At 43.1% G+C, this 22850-nt stretch overlaps 1 protein-coding gene across 3 annotated transcripts in view; it reads right to left on the bottom strand.

Annotated features, from left to right (window-relative positions):
* Positions 1–763: 763 nt before the first annotated feature.
* The window catches only part of Optn (optineurin), a 41665-nt gene continuing 19578 nt past the window's right edge, over positions 764–22850 (bottom strand). The window contains exons 5-14 of one of the 3 annotated variants that reach the window (XM_041630795.1): positions 22525–22598; positions 20396–20530; positions 16060–16159; positions 14462–14577; positions 12993–13142; positions 12771–12864; positions 10723–10881; positions 8849–8979; positions 6310–6392; positions 764–2866 (exon numbers count right to left, since the gene is read on the bottom strand). In XM_041630795.1, the coding sequence (XP_041486729.1) occupies positions 2739–2866; positions 6310–6392; positions 8849–8979; positions 10723–10881; positions 12771–12864; positions 12993–13142; positions 14462–14577; positions 16060–16159; positions 20396–20530; positions 22525–22598 (1170 nt within the window). In that variant the 3' untranslated portion in view covers positions 764–2738. The remainder of the gene's footprint in view (positions 2867–6309; positions 6393–8848; positions 8980–10722; positions 10882–12770; positions 12865–12992; positions 13143–14461; positions 14578–16059; positions 16160–20395; positions 20531–22524; positions 22599–22850) is intronic. The other 2 variants (XM_041630796.1, XM_041630797.1) reach the window with 2 other exon arrangements.

Raw genomic sequence — 22850 nt, 5'->3', positions numbered from 1 at the left:
CCATATCAGAAAAAAGAAAGAAGAAAGCAAGAAAACAGTAAATGTTAATAAGGATATGTGGCTGGGGAGATGGCTAAGTGGGTAATGTGCTTGTCGTGCAAGCCTGGCAGCTGGGGGGATTTGCTAGGAGAGTAATATGAGAGAGTCAGTAATTTTGACTACCAGCTTGACTGGATTGCTAAGTACCGCGGAGATTAGCAGCTTTCCCCTGAGTTTCCAGAGAGGGATAGACTGGCACTCAACATAAGCAGCACTACCCTGCCTGTGAGGAGCCCAGTGGGATCAGGCATCTCTCTCTGCTCCCTGGCCTCCCATGGTGTGAGCTGCCCAGTTCCACCACACCTTCCCTTGCAGGAAATGCCAAAACCTCTGGAACATCGAGCCAAAAGAAAACTTTCTTCCTTTTCAGTTTTCTGTTGGATATTTTGTCACAGCCATGAAAGTCTGATTAACACATGCAGACAGTCATGCTATTAACACATGTGAATAACTCTTCAGGCATAAAGATACCATGCATAAGCCAGGCATGGTGTTTTAATTCCAGCACCCAGGAAGGAGGCAAGTGACTTTCTGTGAGTTTGAAGCCAGTCTGGTCTACGTAGTGAGTTCCAGGACAGCCAGGGCTACATGGTGAGAGCTGGTCTCAAGAAAAAAAAAAAACAAGAAAAGAAAGAAAATAACATGTACAAAGCTCCTAACTGGTAACATGGAACAAGATCTTAGAACGCACAGTAGATTAAATAAATCAGATATCACACACGCAGCATTTACAAGTTGTTTACTAAACTGGCAATTCCCTTAAAACCACACAGCCTTAATATACAAATTACTGCAGTCACTATTCTGTACAGAGATCACTATGGCTCATCCCTCCTGAGATGTCGTGCCCTTAGACCAGTCTCTGCTCTCCCTTCCCACACCTTCCCTCATGTGCCGCTGGCCACCACTCAGCTCTCAACATCTATGAGTTAATTTTTCAGAGTTCATATACAAGTGAGGTCATGTGGTATTTATGACTGGCTTATTTCACTTGACATGATGCCTTCCAGGCTTATCTCTTAAAGTTATAAGAGTTCCTTCTTTTTAAAGGCTGACTGCTACTTCAGTATATATGTGTATCGCATTTTCTTTGTCTAGGTGAATGGCACCTAGGTTGCGCTGTATTCTAGCAACTGCAGAAAATGCTGCTATGAAGATGGTATACAGACAGCTCTCTAATTGTCTTAATTTGAACTTGCCCTCATTTGTAATCCTCTTCATGATCAAACAAATGTAACGGCCATAGTCTTATTAAGACCATTGAGTTCTCATTTCACAGTTTGGATTTATCAGATAACGATACTTGAACAAAATGAAAGGATTTTCCCAGTAACTTCATTGAGAAAGATTTCCTCCTCTGTCTGGGATACTATAGAAATCTACTTTATCCAGTATAAAATAGGAAAGAAATTTGTACCAGAAAATATAAGAAGAGAAAAAATGTCATAGTCATTTTAGAAATGTCATTAACAAACATTGTTCCTTAGGGTGCAAGCGGGGGAATCAAACCTACCTACTGCTGAACCAGTATAGTGTTGTATTGTCTGGAGTACAGCCATGGAGATAACTGTAACTTGGACAGTAAGTTCTCTTGCAATGAATCAACTGTTTTGATTCTATTTAAATACACACACATGTGTATTTAACCAGTGGTCTTATGGTGAACAGCAACAAAGCAGACCTTCTCATTTTCTCTTAAATGTTTTAGGAGTTGATACTGTTCACTTTTGTGACTCGTTTAGCTCTTGCTAGCCTTTTAGACAGAAAGCATGGCGAATCCCTGTTTATTCTGTGTAGTTCTGGCTGGCCATGAGCTGGGGATCTCCAGTCTCAGTTTCTCATGTGCTGGAATTGCAGGTGTGCTCTGCACCACATGCCTGACTCTGTTCACCAGCTTAGCAGGGATCTTGTCTGAACATGTGCTGGCCCTCTATGAAAGGACCTGCTCCTGTTTACATGAATAAAGCATCTCAGTGTTGAGATTATATTAAGTTAAATGAGCTTAATACAGAACATACATACTACAATGTCACTGGCCATATATGAGCCATGGGACAGACTTATAGTGAAATTTTATTTTGTAATAACTGATGTTTGTAAGCTTCTACTTCATCTGGGAAGGAAATAGCTGTTCTGTTTAAAATTATACTGTGTGCTGTACTAGCCCATATACCTCCAGCACAAAAAAGACCGACAGTATCCTCACACTGTCCAGCTGTAGGAAAGCACTCCACTCCTGAGCCACATTCCCAGCCCTCATCTGGCCCGATAGCCACAGAAAGCTCAGTGCTCAGGCAGAGAGCCAAATAATTACACATAAAACAACAAAGCACCTGCAGGTGAAGACTTGCCTAGAAAAACACTCCAGACACGTTTCCTTATCATTTCATCTTCCTGCCACATAAAGATTCTGAACATATGTCATTCGAAACACACGGCATTCTGCCTTACTGTTCTCAGTAAGTCTTAGGAGTAAACACAAAAACACCGATCTCCTACTGGAAGGGTGGTACTAGAATCTACTACTAGATTCCTGTCAGTCCAGAAGATGCTCTCCTTAAGATGGGTACATTTTATTTTCTCCTGAAATAAGGATAATGTGGCAAAAAGATTTGTGTGACAACAAATAAGACAGAAGTCCAAGTCTTGGAGGAGAAAATGTGGCATTTACCAACAGTTTTGGGGAGCTGAAACAACAGTCAAATGATGCAGTCCATGACATGGATCTGTAGCGTGTCCATGTCCGGCAGAACTTCTCCACATTTGGGGCACGAGTGAATCGGAAGACTCCGTGGCTGCTGCTGTCTCCAGCTCATGTCCTCGGCTCCTGGGAATAAACAAGAAGCGACATGTGCCATCAGTTCCACCTAAGACCACTGTGGGCTGAATTTAGTAACAGACGGTTAATGTGAGTATCTGTTGGATACAGATGTATAATTTGTACATCAGAGGAAATTATGACTACAAATACAGAGAATTCTAGAAATGGTAACTTACTTAAACTGGATCTCAAGTTCAAGGTCTGTGAAAACATAGTTTCAGTTCTAGGTACAGGTCAAGACACATTCTATTAAGAATTAAATCTACAAGAGTAAGAGATGGGGGGCTGGAGAGATGCCTCTGTGGTTAAGAGCACTGGCTGTTCTTCCAGAGGTCCTGAGTTCAATTTCCAGCAACCACATGGTGGCTTACAGCCATCTATGATGAAATCTGGTGTCCTCTTCTGGCATGCAGCATACATGGAAGGAATGTTATATACATAATAAATAAATAAATCTTAAAAAAAAGTAAGAGATGGATGAGACTAGAAAGAAAAGAAAGTTTCTTGGAAGGACATGCCTATTCTCAGAAGCAGACAACAGTCTCCTTTATTCAGTAGATGGTGAACCCTCCAGGATGTGCGAAAGTGCCACTCTCTGCTGGGATATCAGTGAGGTGGGGAAGCCAGGTGGAAGGCAGTAGGCACAGCCTCAGGCACAGAGGTTCAGCAGGTTTGAGAGGAGGGCCCCTGGCTCTCAGCAAGGCCTGGTATGGGGATGAAGCACCTCTCCAGAGGCTCTTGTACTGGTCCTCGGATGGCAGCACTCTGGCAGGTGGGAAAGCTGTGGGACCTTTAGAAGGTGCAGCTTATCTGAAGGAAGTAGGTTGCTGTGTGGTGTTGGGGCTCTCAAGTACTCTGCCCTTGCCCTCTTGTCTCTACTTCCTGTCCACCACCTCTCCACATGTTCTCACTGCCATGATGTTCTTCACAAAACGTATTCAAAATATATCCCAACTCTAAGTAGATCATGGATCAAAAAGTTTGCCGTTAATGTTGAAAAGTGTTTCTGCTTCCAGGGCATTTCTCTGACCCGACTTCTATGGACCACATTTTTGGCTCTTTAGAGTCTAGACTAGTAATTGGTTCAGCACACAAAGCATCATTTTTGGAGTAGGACAAAGAAAATGACCTTTAATATATGGCTGCTTCAAAGCACATTACTTGAATTTATGATATAAAAGGTTATTAGATGGCTTGTGGTAAGCAAATTTAGAACACTTTTATTGATTTATTTTATTGACTATTTTATTATTTATTTTATTGCTTTATTTGCAATACTGAGGGTCAAACTAGGGCCTCAGGCATGTTAAGCTAACTCATTATCACTGTAGGTTGTGGGAGGGGGTATAGATGTTTGTACGCACATGTGTGTGGGAATGCTAATCTGTGCATACATATGTGTGTGGGAATGCTAACCTGTGCGTACATGTGTGTGTGGGAATGCTAACCTGTGCGTACATGTGTGGAGGCCACAGGTTGACTTCTAGTGTCTTTCTTTGCCACACTCCAACCTAACTTTTTGAGAAGGTGAGCCTTTCTTCCCGATGCTGAAAGTGCCCGAGACTAACATTTAAGTCAGGCTGTGTGCTATTTATCTCCTCTGTGCCTGCTTTATGGATGCATATGTTTATTGTTTGGATTTATTTTGTGATTTAGGATTTTTATTTTTAATTACTATATACACAGATATGTAAAGTACTCATTCTGTTATTTTTTTTTTCATGTGTGTTTGTATGTGTGCTGTGTGTGTTCAGGTGCTTGCAGAGACAGAAGAGGGAGTCAGACCGCCTAACGCTGTAGTAACAGGCAGTTTTGATGGCCTGAAGTGGGTGCTGGGAACTGAACTTGGGTCCTCTGAAAGACCAACAAGTATTTTTAGCTGCTGAGCCTTCTCTCTAGTTCCTTTATCAATTCATATTAATTATATCACTGGGCTTCACTGTGATCCTTTCATATATGTTTATTGATCTTAGTTTTATTTTGTTTTTTTTTTTAGAAAGAATAGCCCAGGCTGGCCTGAAGTTCTCAATCTTCCTGTCTCTGTCTCCCGAGAACTAGGATTTTAGGCATAAATCACAACACTTGGATACTAAACTTATTTTTAACTTATTTTCCTATCACCAGGCTTTGTTGAGGGCATGGGGAAGGAGGGAGGGACAGACAGAGAGGAAACACGAATGACGTCCGGAGATCGCCCCAGACTCACCGTCCGGGTTGCAACGTATGCTAATGTGCTAATGTTTTGCTGCTGCTGAAGACACGGCTGTACCACGTGGTCGGTTGTGTGTGATGGCTAGTTTTCACTGTCATCCTGCCATAATCAAGAGCCACGTGGGAAGAGCGAGGGACTGTCTAGATCAGCGGCCCGCGGGCGTGTCTGTGGGCGTGTCCTGAGTCCGTTGATTAGCTGGGAAACCCACCGTGTGGAGCACCACCATGGGGTTTGGGTCCTGAGTTAGGTAAGCATGGGAGAGCTAGCACAGTTCTAGGCATGGGTGCTTCAGCTCTCCTCTGCTCCTGACTGTGGTTGCGGTGTGACTGCCTCACTTCCCTGCAATGGTCGGTGACAGCCTACCTGGAAAGGCGAGTTGAAATAAACCCTCCCCTAAGTAGCTTCTTGTCGGGGATATGTTATCACAGCAACAGCAACAAAAGCTGGACAGAGTGTGAAAGGTACTTGGGATGGCCTAGTGCTTAATCATTTTTATGTCTGTGACATTTAAGATGACATCTTATTGGTGGAGCATTGCCATTAACTTTTTCCCTAGTTATGCTATGTCTTTGAATTTATTTTTTTCCTATGTAGAATTAAGGATAACACTTCCCTTTTGATAATTTACTATAAACTACAGAACATTGTTACCTGCATAGTAAATCTAGCACCATGCATTTTGACCTTGCCTTGTGTACCATTCCATGAGCATCTGGGTTCAAGTTCTAAGTAAATGCACAGAGAGGCTCGGAACAAATGAAGACGGTGACGCAGATCAGTGACAGTGCACTAGTGCATGCAGGTGACGCAGATCAGTGACAGTGCACTAGTGCATGCAGGTGACGCAGATCAGTGACAGTGCACTAGTGCATGCAGGTGACGCAGATCAGTGACAGTGCACTAGTGCATGCAGGTGAAGAGGGTGACGCAGATCAGTGACAGTGCACTAGTGCATGCAGGTGAAGACGGTGACGCAGATCAGTGACAGTGCACTAGTGCATGCAGGTGATGCAGATCAGTGACAGTGCACTAGTGCATGCAGGTGAAGACGGTGACGCAGATCAGTGACAGTGCACTAGTGCATGCAGGTGAAGAGGCTGGGCTGGAATGAGAGGGTATTGGAGCCTGGAATTCTGGGGAAATAAGAGGTGCTGTATTTTGATTAGTTTAATTCGGGATCCATTCTATACAATGTAATGAGGTTTTCCCTTGAAAACCTAGCTCACGGGTGACTCACCTCTCTGAAGCAGGTAGGCTTGCTGGTCAGAGTCACTGGTTCTTGCCCCATGCCGGCTCTGCATTTCCATCAAGGACTGCCTACTGGGAAAAAGCGACACTACTCGTGATGCACTGTAACCTTGCAACAGGACACCATTAACAGCCAATAGAATTGTGAGGGTGGGAAAGGAGTCAGAAAACAAAGCTGAAGTTCATAAGAACCAGAGTCGACTTGAGGGTGACTTTAGTGGCAGAGAGCTTGTCTAGCATACACAAGCCCTGGGTTATCCACCAGTGCTATGGAACCAGTGCTATCCACCCTGAACTCAGGACTAAGCTGATATTCTCTCTCTCTCTCTCTCTCTCTCTCTCTCTCTCTCTCTCTCTCTCTTATTTATTTATTTATGAGACAGGTTTTATCCTGTCAGTATAGTCCCGACTGTCTTGGAACTCAGACATCTGCCTAACTCTAGGTTGGTGCCATCACTACCTGGCTCTAACTTGATACTTTTTTTAAAAAATATTTTTATTTTATGGCCATTGATATTTTGCCTGCATGTATGTCCTTGTGAGGGTTTTGGGTCCCCTGAAACTGAGGCTACAGACAGGTGTGAGCTGCCATGTGGGTGCTGAGAATTGAACCTGGGTCCTCTGGAAGAGCAGTCAGTGCTCTTAAACACTGAACCATCTCTCCAGCCCCTCTAACTTGATTCTTAACTGCTACTAATACCAGGACAGAATATGATAAAAACACTAAGCAGGCTTTTGTAAAATCAGGAACTAGCTTAACTCTTTATTGATAGCAAAGTGGATGAGAGAAAAGTGGCATGCTTCTGGATCAAAATATTACATGGCAATTAAATATAAGAAATCATTTCACTTGCTAAGAGAAAAAAACCAAACAACCCCCCCAAAAAACCTCACAGGGCAGTGGTGGTGCACAACTTTAATCCCAGCAGTGGGGGCAGGAGGGGCAGAGGCAGGCAGATCTCTGTGAGTTCAAGACCAGCCTCATCTAGAGAACAAGTTCCAGGACAGCCATGGATATACAGAGAAATCCTGTCTTGAAAAACCAAAACAAACAAAACCCCACATTTTCTAAAAAAAGAAATAAATGAATAAAAAGAAAAAAAGATTTAAATCTTCATCAAAAGTTCACAATCACATGATATAAATAAAATTGCAGAACAATAGCTATAATGATCATTTTGTAACTTAAACACAGACAGAATCAATATTGTCTTCCTTAAAGAACACCATATTGAGAGCTGGAAAGATGGCTGAGCAGTTAGGAGCACTTATACTCTTATCAGAGGACCTGGGTTTGGTTCCTAGCACCCACACAGCGGCTCACAACTATCTATAATGCCAACTCAGGGGGTTGGATATCCTCTCCTGACTTCTGCTAGCATAAGGCATCTGTGTGGGGCACATACAAATATGCGGGCAAAACACTTATACACATAAATAAATCTTAAAACTTTGGCTAAAAATAGCATGCAGGAATTTGTGTGCATATTTGTAAAAGTATATTTGTAAAAGTATAATACGGATGGTGTGGCTACTCACCAGATTCCTGGTTTTACAGAGTAAGCAAGGGGGGTGGTACGCTGAAGGATGGGAAAACGAGAGAGACTTTAGCTCTGGCTACACCTCCCTTTGTTCCTGAGGTTGGTGAGACAGCTGAGCTGGCAGAGGCACTGCTGACAGCTTGAGTCCAGTTCCTGGGACCCACGTGGAGGAAGAAGAGAACTGCGTCCTGCAAGCTGCCCTCTGCCCTCTATATACAAACTGTGGCAAGCATCCATAGCCCACGCAAAAATGAATGTAATGAAAGTTGTTTAAAGAGAATTTTAAAAAATACTTGAGGCAAATGACATAAACAGTTCATTTAGAATGGTACACATACCACTTATGTTATTTTATTTTCTATGTAAACATATTTTAAAACCTCTTTCAATAAGCCAGACATTTGGTGTATGCCTGATCTTCAGTAGCACTCTAGAAAGTGAGGCGGGAGGACAAGTCTGAGGTCAGCACATAGTGCATAGCAAGTTCTAGACCAGTCTGGGTTACAGGGTACGACCTGCCCCAAAACAAACAAACAAAAGAAAAAATAAGTTTTTGTTGGGCGGTGGTGGTGCATGCCTTTAATCTCAGCAGAGGTAGGTGGATCTCTGTGAGTTCGAGGCCAGCCTGGTCTACAGAGTGAGTTTCAGGACAGGCTCCAAAACTACAACAGAGAGACCCTGTCTCAAAAAATCAAAAAGAAAAAGGTTTTAAGGTCAGAATTTGGTAAATATTTTTTTTTAAACAGATAATTTAAGGCTGGGTAAGACACTGGGATGCAGAATGTTATTTTTACAGCTTATTTCAAAGCAAGGGAGTTGGCCAGGTTCCTACAGGCTTCTGTAAGCTTTGCTCTGAGCTGAACTGTGTGAAACACGAACAGATGAGGTGTAGGGAGAGCTTCTCTGATGCGAATGAGGACATGGGTTCTACAGCGGACCTCTGTGAGTGCTGACCTGTCTGCCACGTCTCCTCTTGCTTTATCTTACCTGCCTCCATCCTCAAAGTCATTGTTCTCTTTCAGCAAAATCGCCAGCTGCAGGGCCAGTTGCTCCTTTTCTTCATGAATCTTCTCTCTCGCTGCTCTCTCAGCATGAAAATCTGAGCAGTACACCTCCATCTGTTAGAGGAAAAGGTAAGTAAGTTACCATGGAGATGAGCATGGATTCAGCGATGACCCTGTCTGAGGTCAGGGTCAGTGCTGCACGGGTGGACATGATTTGGGAATGACACAGAGCCTTCTGCTGCCACCTGCTGTACTAAACTGTAGCTTTCCAATGCCATTACACAGTAGATATAAGTTGTGTGCATGTGGGTGCTTTAAACCCTGGGAGCTACCAAACTGAACTGAAACAGATGACTTAAGGAATGCATGTATCATTAATTCAGTAAAATTAGTATTCAGGAAAAGGACATAGTAAATGGTTTACCAGAATGTTAGTCTTAAGTTAAATTTAAAATAAATAAATAAATAGTATTTATTGAATTCCAGACATGTGAGGTCTTATGTTGGTTGTTTATTTCACCTCATCAAAAGTCCTCAGACTAGCACTTGGGAAACGGAGGCAGGAGAATCATGTGTCTATTCAGGTCTATGTTACAACTCCTGGGCTATACAGCAAAATCCTGACTTTAAAAAGTCCTGGAAATACAAATTCGCCATCATTTTTCAAATGGACTTAATAGTCCCCAGTCTTAGGAGAGCCTGGCTGAGCACAGCAGCACAAGCCTGTGATCTCAGTGTTGCAGAGGTGGAGGCAAGAGGATGTTGAGTTCTAGCCTCGCCTGGGCTACACGGCAAGACTGTCTGAAAAAGACATTTGTTTAGTTACGTCAGTGTTTGAACCTAGACTGGGTTTTATTTTCCCTGAACTTTCCATAATTAAGCCCTTTTCTCTGCACCTGTGGCCACCAGCCTCCACTGTGGCTCCATGATCTTTATGTCCTGGTACTGAAATTCTTCTGTGCTCTCCTCCCACATGTCAGCCTGTGTAACTCAGGATGCCACAGAAGGTTGGTCAGTGGATTCTAAAACCAGCTCATAAGGGCACTGTGGCTCGTGCCATGCTCTCTTCTGGATCATGTGCTTTGAGGTCAGCTGTCATGCAATGAGCAGGCCTCTGGGGAGGTCCACACAGGAGGGCTCCTGGACAGCCATGTGACTGTCATCTTGGAAATGGCCTGCCAAGTCCATTTTTAGTGCAGCCTCATGAGAAACTGAGCCAAAGCGCCTCCCTCCCTTGCTGGGCTGCTCCTGGATTTTCACCTATAGAATCTGTACGTGAGACAACAAATGTTTGCTTCTTTTTGAGCTGCTATGCTCTGGGGATAATTTGCTATATAGCAAAGTAGATAACTGATAAATTATGGCAATGATTTCATTGTTCTCAAATTATAACATGGAACAACCATTTCATAGAGAATGAAAGTGATCTGAACATTGTTTTAACAGCAGTTTTAAATCTTCTTTTGCATTCTTTTGTCTTGTTGTATTTTGAGACAATATCTCATTATGTAGCCCTGGGTGGCTTGGAGCTCCATATGCAGACCAGGTTCACTTCAAACTTGTAGTCATGGGTTTGTGCCACATGTCCTGCCTTCTGGGTGCTAAGATTGCAGAATGCACCATTGCACCTGGTGCCAAGGTTTCTTTTCTTTTTTAAAAAAAATATTTTTTTTGTGTGTGTGTGCTCATGTGTTCACATGCAGGCATGCACACGTGTGTGCAGTACCTATAGAAGTCAGAAGAAGGTGTTGTGTTCTCTGCACTGGAGTTACAAGGGGTTTGAGCTGCTGCCTGACATGGGTTCTGGGAGCTAAAACTGGGTGTTCTGATTAGCTCATGTTCTAGACCATGTCTCACCTGAGTCCTGAGGACAGCCATGGTTTCCAGGTCCTCCTCCTGCTTAGCAATGGTCTGTTTCATCTTGTCCATCTGAAGCTGCTTGGATGCCAAAGCCTGCTCTGCCAGCTCCAGCTTTTCATGAAGTTCTTGCAGCATCATCTTGTCCACCTTTTCTGCCTGAAAAAAAAAAAACAACTTCCTTCTATAAATGGCTCTGAGACGATACAGCCTACTTTAGGAAAAGAGAAAGGTTTACACTTAAAAACCATCAGCTCTAGTGTTACCTAGCAGTGACAATTCATTCAGGAAGTTGTAGTCACTTGTGACTTGTAAGTAATCACTTCCTCGTTTAAAACAATTTCTTAAAAGGTAACCCTGAACGTAGCATTGTTCACAGTATATGAATTCAGATCTTTAGCACACATCAAACATCAGATAACTGTCAAATACACAATAACAACAAGCCCTACTCTGATGAGCTCCTCAGGCATGGATACTGCTATTTATCTTGTTACTTTAACTTTGTTTTTTGTTTTTTGTTTTTTTTTTTTTTTTTTATTTTCAAGACAGGGTTTCTCTGTAGCTTTTTTTGGTTCTTGTCCTGGAACTAGCTCTTGTAGACCAGGCTGGCCTTAAACTCACAGAGATCCGCCTGCCTCTGCCTCCCGAGTGCTGGGATTAAAGGCGTGCGCCACCACTGCCCGGCGTTACTTTAACTTTGTAAACACGCTTATATTTAAAAGGGATTAGGTCCTTGCTGGGCATTATGGCTCACACCTTTAATCCCAGGAGGCAGGGATAGGCAGAACTCTGAATTCAAGGCCAGCCTTGTCTAGTAGTGAATTCCAGGCTAGTCAAGGCTACATAGAGACTCATTCTCTAGATAAATAAATGCTTTTTAAAAGCTATTAGGTTATAATAGTCTTTTCTTTGTTGTTTTGTTTTTGTTTCGAGAGAGGGTTTCTCCGTGTTAACAGCCCTGGCTGTCCTGAAACTTGCCTTGTAGATCAGGTTGGCCTCAAACTTACAGAGATCTACCTGCCTCTGCCTCCCAAGTACTGGGATTAAAGGTGTGCCCCACCATGCCTAGCTCTTTTTTTTTTTTAATGAAATAAAAAGGGCTGGGCAATTATCCAGTCCATAGAGCAGGACCTCCTGCTGTGTGCTTGAGGTCCTGAGTCCAGAGCCTCGGCCAGAAGTGATGGTGACTCTTGTCTGCAGCCTTAGTGCTGGGATCCAGAGACAGGAGGGTCCCTGGCTTGCTGGTCAGCCAGCCTAGTCAATTGGTGAGCTTCTGGTTCAATAAGAAAGACACTCAAAATTAAGGTGAACTGTCTCAAAAAATAGCAAACATCAACTCTGGCGTCTACATGTACACACCAGTATGAATATGGATGCACGCAATCTTAGCTACTCAGGAGACTGAGGCAGTAGGATTGCAAGTTCAAGATCTGCTCAGGTAACTCTGTGACTCTGTAAGAGGTGAAGGGCGGAGGATGAGAAGTAGCCCAATAATAGAATATAGCTTGTAGGAAGCTGTAGGTTTAATCCCCACTATGGGAATGAAAGAGGGGAGGAGGGAGTGGTAACAAGCATTTTTTTTATAAGGATATAAATTGAAAGACTTAATTCACAGGCTTCATGGCCTGTAAATTTTATATCATGCTGGGCATTGTTATTAATTTAAATTAAATGCTGCAAATCCAGGATTCCAAGTTCACTGCCAGCAGGCAAGATGCCCTTGCATAATTTCATTCAGCAGATGGCCATAGCCACCTGTCTCCCTGCACACCATTCACATAGGAGCCCAGGCTCTCAGCTCTCCTCCAAACAGACCCCGAGAAATAGGAAAAGCCATGCCCTGCCTGGTGAACATCAGCTCTGTCTCCATACACAAGCAGGAAAAGCTACAATGATTTTGACATAACTGATAACTGCAAAGCACTTTCTGAAAACAGACTGAGTTGAGGGGTCATGCATTTATTTACTTATTTATTTTTGTAGATAAAATGTTCAATGGGTTCCATCTACCAGACTATGGAAGTCTATTTTTTCTCTATAAATACCTGTTTTCTGGTTAGCTCCTCAATTGTTTTCAGTGCATTATTATGTTCCTGAAGAAGCTTGTTGTGTGTTGACTGCAGAGTGGCTAACCTGGATCTATTAAAACATGACATTAAAAAAATGGAATCATGAGAGAAATGTCACAGAAACGCTTGCTCTTGTTTCCCCAACAGCCTTGAAAGCTCAAGCAGAGGAATCTCTGCTTCCCCCAGCCCAGCACTGACTTTTCATCCTCCGTCTTGGCTTGCTCCATCTTGATTTCAGCGCGCATGCTCTCCAGCTGCAGCTCTAACTTCTGGTTGTTATACACGAGCTCTTGCTTCTCGGTCAGCTCTGATGGCGTGGCCGAGTTTTTCCTCTCCAGAGCCTGGCACCTGAAAAGACGAATATTTCATGAGGAGAAACCAAGCTTTGCCACTCCCGTGGCTTCTGCGCAAATCCCCAAAGGACTTAAAATACAGAGTGTGTTAGGGCTACAGGATTCATGGAGGCAAATAAAATACTTTGTTCTTTGCTTCCTACTTGCTTTTTGTTCTGTTTCCTTCTTCCTTGCTTCTTGCTTAGGAGCAGCTCGTACTGAAACCCCTGGGTGCCTTTCAGAGTTTAAAAAGTGTGTCTGTCACAAAGACTTGGATTTCTGATAAGGATTCAGTAAGAGGGAAGGAGAGCTCCTGAGCTTCTCTTAGAGGTGAGAAAGAGAACTTCAACAGAATAATAGGAAAACCAAATAATTGATAGCTCTGTGCAGGGTGTTAATGCCAAGCAATTCAACATCTCACAATACGTTAAATATCACAATATATGCCTATCATATGAACTTTGACAAAACTGAGGTTCGGGGAGGTTAAATTGCTTGACCAGTGTGACATCAACTTGGTTTGCGAGCTTTGGCTAACACCTCTTTAACATTTTTATTTACTTGTCTGCTTTGTGTGTATGTGTCGGGGTGTGCAAGTGGAAATCAAAGGACAATTTGGGGGAATCAGTTCTGTCCTTCTATCTTGTGGGTCCTGGGGATGGAACTAAGGAACTCAGGTTGTCAGGTCTGGTGGCAAGTGTCTGCTCACCGAGCCCCTACCCCGTTTTACACTATTTAGTTCAGGCTGGCCTCAAACTACCAACCTTCCGGCCTCGGCCTCTCCAGTGCTGAGACTGAAGTATTGTGCTACCACTCCTGGCTGGGGCGGCTCTCCTACTCCTAGGCCTACCTCAGTATTGGGTGTTAGACAGGGCCTTGGCCATGCTAGGCAAGCACTCCAATCCATCAGCTAAATGCTTAGCTGTCAGATAGTTCCTTAAATCAAGAAAAACGAGAAAGGGCCGAATCATCACTAACTATGCCAGTTTTAATGACTCAAACGATTGACTCAGATGGGCCTTTTCTAAATGACCCCACCCGATTCTATGCTCATTCCAGACATCTTTTGCTTGCTTATCAACCCACAGCTCTGTACAATAGTCACATAGGCCAGTGCTCTTCACAGCACAACCCGAGCCCTCCTGTGTCCTCATGACTCAGGTGACAACAATGGCTTCAGGCTTATACACCAACTTCAAAACTCTTTTTTTTTTTTTTCTGAACCATATTTCAGATAGATCCCTGCTTTTCTTCAGTCAGGAATAAAGTAACAAAACCATTTTGATATAGTAACACACTTCATAAATCATGCAATAAAATGAACTGAGTTATTACTTTTCTTGAAGTCTCTTCTTCATTAGCTCAGCCTCACTGAGTTTCGTGTGTGCCTCTTGAAGCTCCTTAAACAGAGATGTTACTCGAACGTTCAGTATTTCCACTTCGCTTCCAACCTATCACATAGACAATGCCGGACATTCACATAAGAAACATCAGAGCGGACATGAACTGTGTGTGAGAAACAGACCACACCACTAGCATCCAGCTAACACTGATTGATACCCCAAATAGATTTAATTTGGACAAAACCTCAAGTGCCTTGTGGGAAGAGCAGTCTTCTGGGTATGCTTCTATTTCCGGGTAGAGCAACTGTCAGTCTGAGCATGTGTGATAATGGATTTACTATTAAACCCCACCCTAATCATGCTTCAGGAATCACAGGTCACAGAGATATCAAAGTGCGATCTTATTTATCTGGGGACAGACTCGGACCCTACTGCCTTGCCTACTTCTGCTTCTAGTTTTTGTTATTATTTCTGCTATACAGCTCTTTTCCTGGAAGTCTGCCTATGGTTTCAGGACAGCTCAGAAACATCAATACTTTCCCATAACTGCTGGTTCACTTCAGTTAATGGTGTGCTGTTCCGCAGAAGAACTCTCTTCATCTGCGTTCACTGTGTTCCCTCTCCACCCAGCCCTCTGCCCCACCGCCTTCCTCCTTTGTTTCCCTTTTGTAGCCACGCTGGTCTGGAACCTGCTCTGGAGCATAAGCTGCCCTCAAACTTGAAATCCACCTGCCTCAGCCTGCCAGGCACTGGGATTATAAGGGTGTGCACCATTGTGTCAGACTTTGAAATGTTCTCCATTGCCTTGTCAGAGTCAGACAAGGTGGTGCACATCTGTAATCCTACCACACCCGAGTCAGGAGCATCAAGAGTTCCTCTCCAGGGCTACATAGTTCATCAGAGCTTAGCTATGGCTGCACAATAAGATGCTGTCGTTCCCTGACCCACCCCCCGGGGAAAAAGGGAAGGAAGTAGCAAACAGTGTGTGTATGTGTGTGAGTGTGTGAGTGTGTATGTGTCATGTGTATGTGTATTGATAAATACAGTGAACAAAAGGATCCTTTTGTTTCTCTCTTAATGACTTCTGTGAGTACCATAACTTCCTAGCTTTGGGAACTATTCCCAAGCTTTAGACTCTTCAGGCTCAAAGGCATATCTCTGAGTTACCATACAACGCTGAATATATATATTCAGGAACATTTTTTTTTCATGCCAACTTCCTTGTTCCTACTAGTGCTGAGACAGAAGCAAGCTTTTCCAATTCTAAAAGTTTTAGAGCCCTGTCCACAAATGATCTCATCACAACATAGTCAAAATGTCTTTTCCATGTGGTGGGCTTTGTTGGCTTAAGGATTTAGGGGGTAACATCAGTCAAGAAGATGCGTGTTTCATATAGTACAGATTGGAATACATCTTAATGTGATTGACATGGAGTTCAAACCCAGGATTAGGAAATGAAAAAAAAATAGAAAATATCCAGTAACAAACAGAAAGTTTCCATTTCTAAAGTAAACAGCACAACATAAGGCTTGAACTCACAGCTACATCACCAATGGGGGTGTGATAGTTTCATAGCAGTGTTATACCCACACTTTCTGGGTCTTTGTCCTCTTCACCCTCTTCTCTGCTCCCCTCTGTCTGGGTCTCAATCTCAGAACGGTTATTTGCTTTCTTTTCAAACTCTGAAATTCTGAAAAACAACAACAACGGAATGTAGAAAAGTTTGACTTTCTGCAAGAGGGTCAGCATTGTTGAAGCACTCCAGTGAGCGCTCTCAAAGCCTGGAGAAGAGAGGGGTTTTCAGTCTCTTTGATTCGCCTCATTAGCAGTGGCCTTGTTCTCTATCCTAAGCTGGGAGAACTGCTGTGACTGAGGATGAGTACACACAGAACACAGCTGTCTCAGCACAGATGAAGCCGAGAGACTGCGGGTGAAGGTGGCAGACTGGCTGCCATGGCAGGACAGGTCTGTAATCTCAGCTCCTGGGGAATCTGAGGGAGAAAGCAGAAGTTCAGAGGCTGCCTGGGTGACCTAACAATTGCTGTCCAAGGCCAGCCTTGGCAACTTCAGAGGACCCCGAATCAAAACGAAAAGTAAAAAGAGAGCGAGGGATGTGGACCAGTGGTAGATTGCCTAGCATGCCTATGTCCCTGGCTTCAATCTCCTATGCTTAAGTACACACACACAGTAGGTTCCGTATATACATGTAATTCTTCTCCCACTACAAATCCTACAAATGTAACTTTCAAACAGACACAAGCCTACAGGAACAAAAAGACAGCAGCAGCAACAATAAACGTTCCTGTACAGAATGAGTAGGGCAGGGTTAGTGTTCTAAGAAAGCTGGACTCTAAACCAAGAATAGGAAGGGCCAAAGAGTTACCTGTGTCATACTGCTGAAACTCTTTATGGTTTGGGAGTTGGGGATATTGTGTGTATCCACAGGATGGGGGGGGGGGACAAATAAAGACAACTGGAAATGATAAAATAAGGGGGCTCAGGATGCAGACATGTTTAGCACAGTTGAGGGATTGGTTTCCTACCTAAAGGAAGGGAATTTACATTAGACAGATGAAGCCCTGGCCCTCTCCTTTTCATGTCAAGAACCCTACCATCTAGAAAGATATTATCTAAGCAGGAGATGGGAGGCATTCTCTGGAGAATTGGACTAGGGACAGGCAAAACATTTTAAGGTTTCAGACACAGCCTCACCAAGGAAATCCCCAAGTTGAGTCTTTCCAAAGCTTCAAGTAGCTTTGAATTCTCCTCCTTGCTAAATCTAAACAGCCAAGATCACTAGACATTTGAGGAAAACCTTGAAATAAAACATATTCTGCTCTGAAAATAGAACAAAAAAGTGTAAAGGAGAGATTATCATTAATATCCCTAGAGACCCAAGACATTATTTATATCCACTAAAAATTAAACAAATCTACCCTAAAATGATGGACAAGAGTGAGCAAGAGAACACAGATAACAGAGGAACACAGGTTAAGAAAACCACATGATTAGTCCTATCTAAAAATAAGAGATGATAGCAGGTTTTTTTATAAGTGAAAAAGGACCAAGTTAGAACAAAATCCCCACGTTAGTCGAGATTGCTTTGTAAGGACAGAAGAGCAGTAGTCTGGAGAATGAACTGAGTGAAAAACAGCTTCTAACTAAAACAGGTGTCAAATTTCAGACCCTGCAGGGGTGAGGAAAAATAGCACCAAAAAGTTCTATACAAAAAGAGTCAGAATCAGAAAGGCAATGGGTTTCTCAGCAGTAAAAATAGAAGTACAATAAAGGAATGATTTCAAACTTCACATGGAAAACAATCAGTCCAGAGTTCCCTATTTAGCCAAACCATTGGTCGAGTATAAAGACGGACGGATAGGCGGATCTTAGAAAATAGCCTTCTCTAATATTCCTTCTCAGTAAGTCAGTAGAGATGTAATTAAGAGATTGGGAAAACTTGGAGATACAGTTAGATAGAACACCACCTCCAAAACTCAAGATGAAATTTTTGGGGTTAGAGGATTTTTTAAAAAATTGAATAAAAACATAATTTATGAGGAAATATGTAATATGATCCCATTTAAGTTTATACCACAGCGGACTGGGATAGGTACATAGAAAAATCTGTCAGAAAAAGGAAGCAACAATTAACATAAGATTCAGAGGAATTGTGTTTGTGTGTGTGTGTGTGTGTGTTTGTGCATATGAATACAGAGGTCAGGAGAGGGTATCAGATAGATCCTCTGGAGTTTCAAGCAGTTGTGGGTGCTGGGTGACCACACTTAGGTCCTCTGTAAGAGCAGTATATTCTCTTGACTGTTGAGCCTTGTCTCCAGCCCTTTATGTTGACACTCAGTTGCCTTGGCACTGTAGCAGCCCTGCCCTCATGAGAGCCGTCATTTCAGGAGTGGGTTCCTAATAAAAAGGCTCGGATAAAAACTTGACTGTTTTCTGTTGAAAGCTTCCAGAACTATAGGCTGACTTCCACAGTTTATAACCCATTCTGTTAAAGGAGCAGAAAACAGACCAAGACATTAAGCAAACGTGTAAATGACTGATTTTGCACTGAGATATAAAAGGTATAAGAGGGAAAAGTGATTGTTGCACAGTGCATGGTTTGACTGTGAGCAGACACGTACATACATGCACACATGTATGCCTAAATGCTCAGCAACATGAACACCGGGGACTCATGTGACTAATGCTTCAAATTATTGATTTCAGCTGCGAACAGGAGTTAGCGAAAGTCCAGAAATGCATGTGCTGTGTTGATGATAGTTGTGCAGGACAGCTAAATCTTCCTCATCCATACTCAGAGGTCAATATGTTATATTTAAAACTTTCAAAGAAAATAACAATTTAAACCTTATCCATGAAGGCAGCTACCAAAGGGACCAGATGGTCTGACAGTGACCGAGAAGCAGGAATAGTGTGGGTGGAGGGGCTGGTCAAAGCACGGCTTCTCCACGGGAGTCTGGAGAACCACTCTCTGTCATTTTTGGGTTACAAGCTGTCCACCTTAATTGGTATGCAGTGCTGTCTCTCCGGCTGGGCCTATTTGGTCTGTTCCATGGGAGAGGTGCCAGATGGCACAGGCAGGAGGGTGGGCTTATTAACACTGTAGTACCGTTCATATGTGACACAGGTTTTAATCTATGTTTGGATTACAAGTTATCTTAATTTTCTGGGGCAAATACTCACTTTGAGTCATCTTTCCCTTGCTATTGAAACAGGGGCTACATTTCCTAAGAACTTCTTTCTCCTTACTGACTTATTTAGAGAAGTCAGCTGTGGCGGTGCACACTTTAACCTCAGCACTCAGGAGCCAGGGCAGGTCGATCTGTGTGTGCTCAGCAAAATTTATTACAGCATGGTCCAGGCCAGCCAGGGGCTACATAGTGAGATCTTGTCTCAAAAAAAAAAAAAACCCACTGAAACAACAACATAACCCCAAATAACAAATCAACAAAACCAAAATGACAGAGAAAAGACAAAAATAAAAAGCCCTACAATGACATGAACCACGAAAAGCTGTACATACCCCAAAGAAGACAGAAAGGCAAACCTACTACCATCCCTTTCCCCCATATATCACCTAAAATTGTGTTTTCCTTAAACTTAAATGTAGAACACCTGTATCCCTGTTTCCAGTGACCGGGGAGAAAGGCTAAAAGCTGGCCTGCTTATTTCAGAAAAACACAGGGTTGGTGTTGTAATGTGTTTGTGCCATAACCAGTTTCAGTGTGTGCAAACCAGGCTGGGTGGCCACGTGTCCATGATGTGTGCTGGCTTTAGTCCTGCTGTGTCTGAGAAGCACCCACTATCCTGGTACCATGCAGAGAATATGAATCTTTGCAACTACTTACTGGCTTGCCCTGTTAAATACTGAGAGTCACCTGGGTCACAAGAGAGAAGTTCAATGTCATCAAAAAAGGAACCTTTCTAGAGTACTCAGGGTTGGGTGTACCCCTCTAAAGAGCCATCTATATCTTCCAGTATCTAGTGAGAAAGCTGTGTTTTTGTTTGTTTTGTTTGAAAGCAGGAAGAAGATTAGGAATATATGATTAGCCAGCTGCCAGGCTTATACATCTTGTATTTGTTATTCATCAACATTAAGGACAGAGTCCTGGCATACACAGCGTTGTAGATGAAGCTCAACACTATGCTGAGTGGAAGAAGGCAGTCACAGAAGACCAGTGATGTATTTGTCCAGGGCACAGAGATCTCCAAAGACAGAGAGTTGGTTACTGGGGGAAGCAGGCAGTGAATGCCGAGGGGAACTGACTCTTTATAAGATTACATTGTGGCAATGGGCATACAGTCATGTGACTAAAAGCCTTGGAATGTATACTTTAAAGGGTGATCTGCATCTTATCGTATTTGTGTTTTACTAAAGCCATTAATCTTTCATATTAATAGTTCATACCTTTCTTTGGCTTCTCTGAGGGCAAATTCAAGTCTCTCTACCTTTTGGTTTCCTTCCCTTAGGCAGAGCAGGAGTTGGCTCACAGTTAATTCCTCAAACTCCATACATGTCCTGGCATCTTCTGTAGATTTGGTCCTAATAAGACATCACCAGCACATTCAGTATGGAAGTTAAAAAGGTTTTAATCTCAACAAAAATATCAAGGATAAGAACAGAGAAGTCCAACACAGCTGAAACCAACATCCTCCAATTAATTCTTAATGCCCCAAGCACGGCTGATCCTGTGGACACTGTTTAATTCTTCTTTACACGCTGGGAAGGCTGTAGAAATGAACACAATGCTTCACGGAAGCTAACCTCATAAAGTGAGCACTCACTCCAGAGTTACTGTGTCCACAGTGGCTGGAGGTGCGGTGATCCCCAGAGATTCTGTTTCAGAGTGGACTGCAGATTAACTATTCAGGTCCATTCAGACCACTGCCCATTCCATCTTGGCAGAGACTATCATCTCTATGAGTCAAGTGAAGAAAAGCCTTTCTGGTTTTGGTTTCACACAAAGCAGAGGCATGGAGACACTAATGTCAAATGTTACCTGATCAAGAGACACAGTCACAACAAACAAGCATCTGTTACCACCACCCACTGACAGGATGCTCAGAGTGATGACGAAGACGGCAGGGATGGCAGCTAGTCTTTCGGCCATCTGCTAGGCTCACATAGCTAACAGCCAGGATTCAAGACTGCAAAGCTGGAACTCCGAGCCTAGAAACCACTACCAGATCCCTTACCAGACTCATACAAGGTAAGAGCCATTGGTCTGAAAGAGGAAGGAGTCTTTGCCTATGGAAATAAATGAAGAGGAAGTGGCTTAAAAATTACAAACACAGTTTTCTTCCTTCCCTCTACTTCCAGGAAAGTCTTGCTATTAAAATTAACAATTTGGGGAAAGTTACATTTTAAACCAAAAAAAAAAAAAAAGCCAGTAATAACATTCACCTATGGCAATTATTCTGGTGGAAAACTGTTGGATTATTTACATTCTCCGTCACATGAGAACATAGGGACAGACAAAAAAAACGTTGCTACTTTTTTGTGTCATTCTCTAGGCACATTTATCAAGTGATAGAAAAAATGGTTTTAAAAGTCCGTGAGGTAAGAAACGCAGAGGAATTCTGAGCAGACTGACAAGCAGACAGACTGATGTTGCCTGTACATGCGCAGAGGATCAGCGGACCAGCAGCTTTGGGGAAGACTGCCTTCAGAACCAAGTTCAGTGCCTAGATCTGCTGCTGCCCCTGCTCAAAGGCCGGTCCTCCCAGTATGCGTCTGTTCCCTAGAACCTGCTTGGGAAAGGCAGGTTTGAGATTGCCTAGGTAAGTTCCCGGACGTTTTTGAGGGTGACGAGATGGGCTCAGTAGGTAAAGATGTTGCCATCAAGTCTGACGGCCTGAGCTTGATTCTCAGAATCCACACAGTGGAGAGAACATATTTCTATAAATTATGTACACATGTGTGCCTCCACATGTGTACTGTAGCATGTTCCCTCCTCATCATGTACATACACACGAATAATAAGCTAAGGAAAAAGATCGGGGCACTTTCAAGAAATGTCCCAGTGATTGACAGCTATCACAGCCTTTGCCTCAGTAACCAATATTGGTTACTGTGGCTTATTACAGTCAGGGAAGAATAGGAAGAGAAAGGGTACATCCCATTTAAGGAAGATGGGCAGCCTGTTTACTTCGAGTAGCTCTGACAAACAGAACTGCGGGCTAGGAATTCATCTTTTTGATTGAGGATAAACTTGTTTACATTTAGGATAGAGAGGAATTTGCTTACATTTCTAACAGAGAGGAAACAGCTCTGCAACAGAGGGTCAGCACTTGTTAGCCTTAAAAAGGCACCAGACATTGTTTTCATTCCCTGCTAGTTTGGGCTGCAACATTAAATGCCATTGAAAATGAGCATTAGCTCGGGGGAAGCTGAGGCAGAGCAGTTGCAGGTTCAGATTAAACCCAGGGAAAACGTTACTTTTCTTCAGCCCATGACGCCTGACCTCCAATGACAGGTTCAAAGTGACGCGGCTACCCCTTCTGTGCCCCTGACAACTCTAGAGTTCGATCACCTACATGCTGAAGAAGTCTGGTCTTGTAGGTACAGGACTGTTCTTTAGTTCCTTCACTGCCCCTTCAGCTTCTCCTTCCTGTAAAAGCAGAGACAAAAGGAACTGAATACAACAGACTTGCAAGACAGATCTCTTTTCAAAAGAAAAAGACAGGAGTCCACCCAAGGAAAATACTCAGCTTTTGTATGAGAGATGACCTAAACTGTGGTCACTCAAATTAAACAGAAAACACTCTCCCCTGGGCCTGCATGCCCTGTCAGGATTACATATACTTAAGCTAAGGCATAACGGTTAATCTCCTGTCACACTCAAACCAACTTCATAAACACG

Source organism: Microtus oregoni, unplaced genomic scaffold, assembly GCF_018167655.1.
Source record: "Microtus oregoni isolate MIOR12 unplaced genomic scaffold, Mior012 000035F_ref0000213, whole genome shotgun sequence".
NCBI lineage: Eukaryota > Metazoa > Chordata > Mammalia > Rodentia > Cricetidae > Microtus > Microtus oregoni.
Note: the sequence above shows the minus strand (reverse complement) of the source record. Positions and strands in the feature narration are given on the sequence as shown.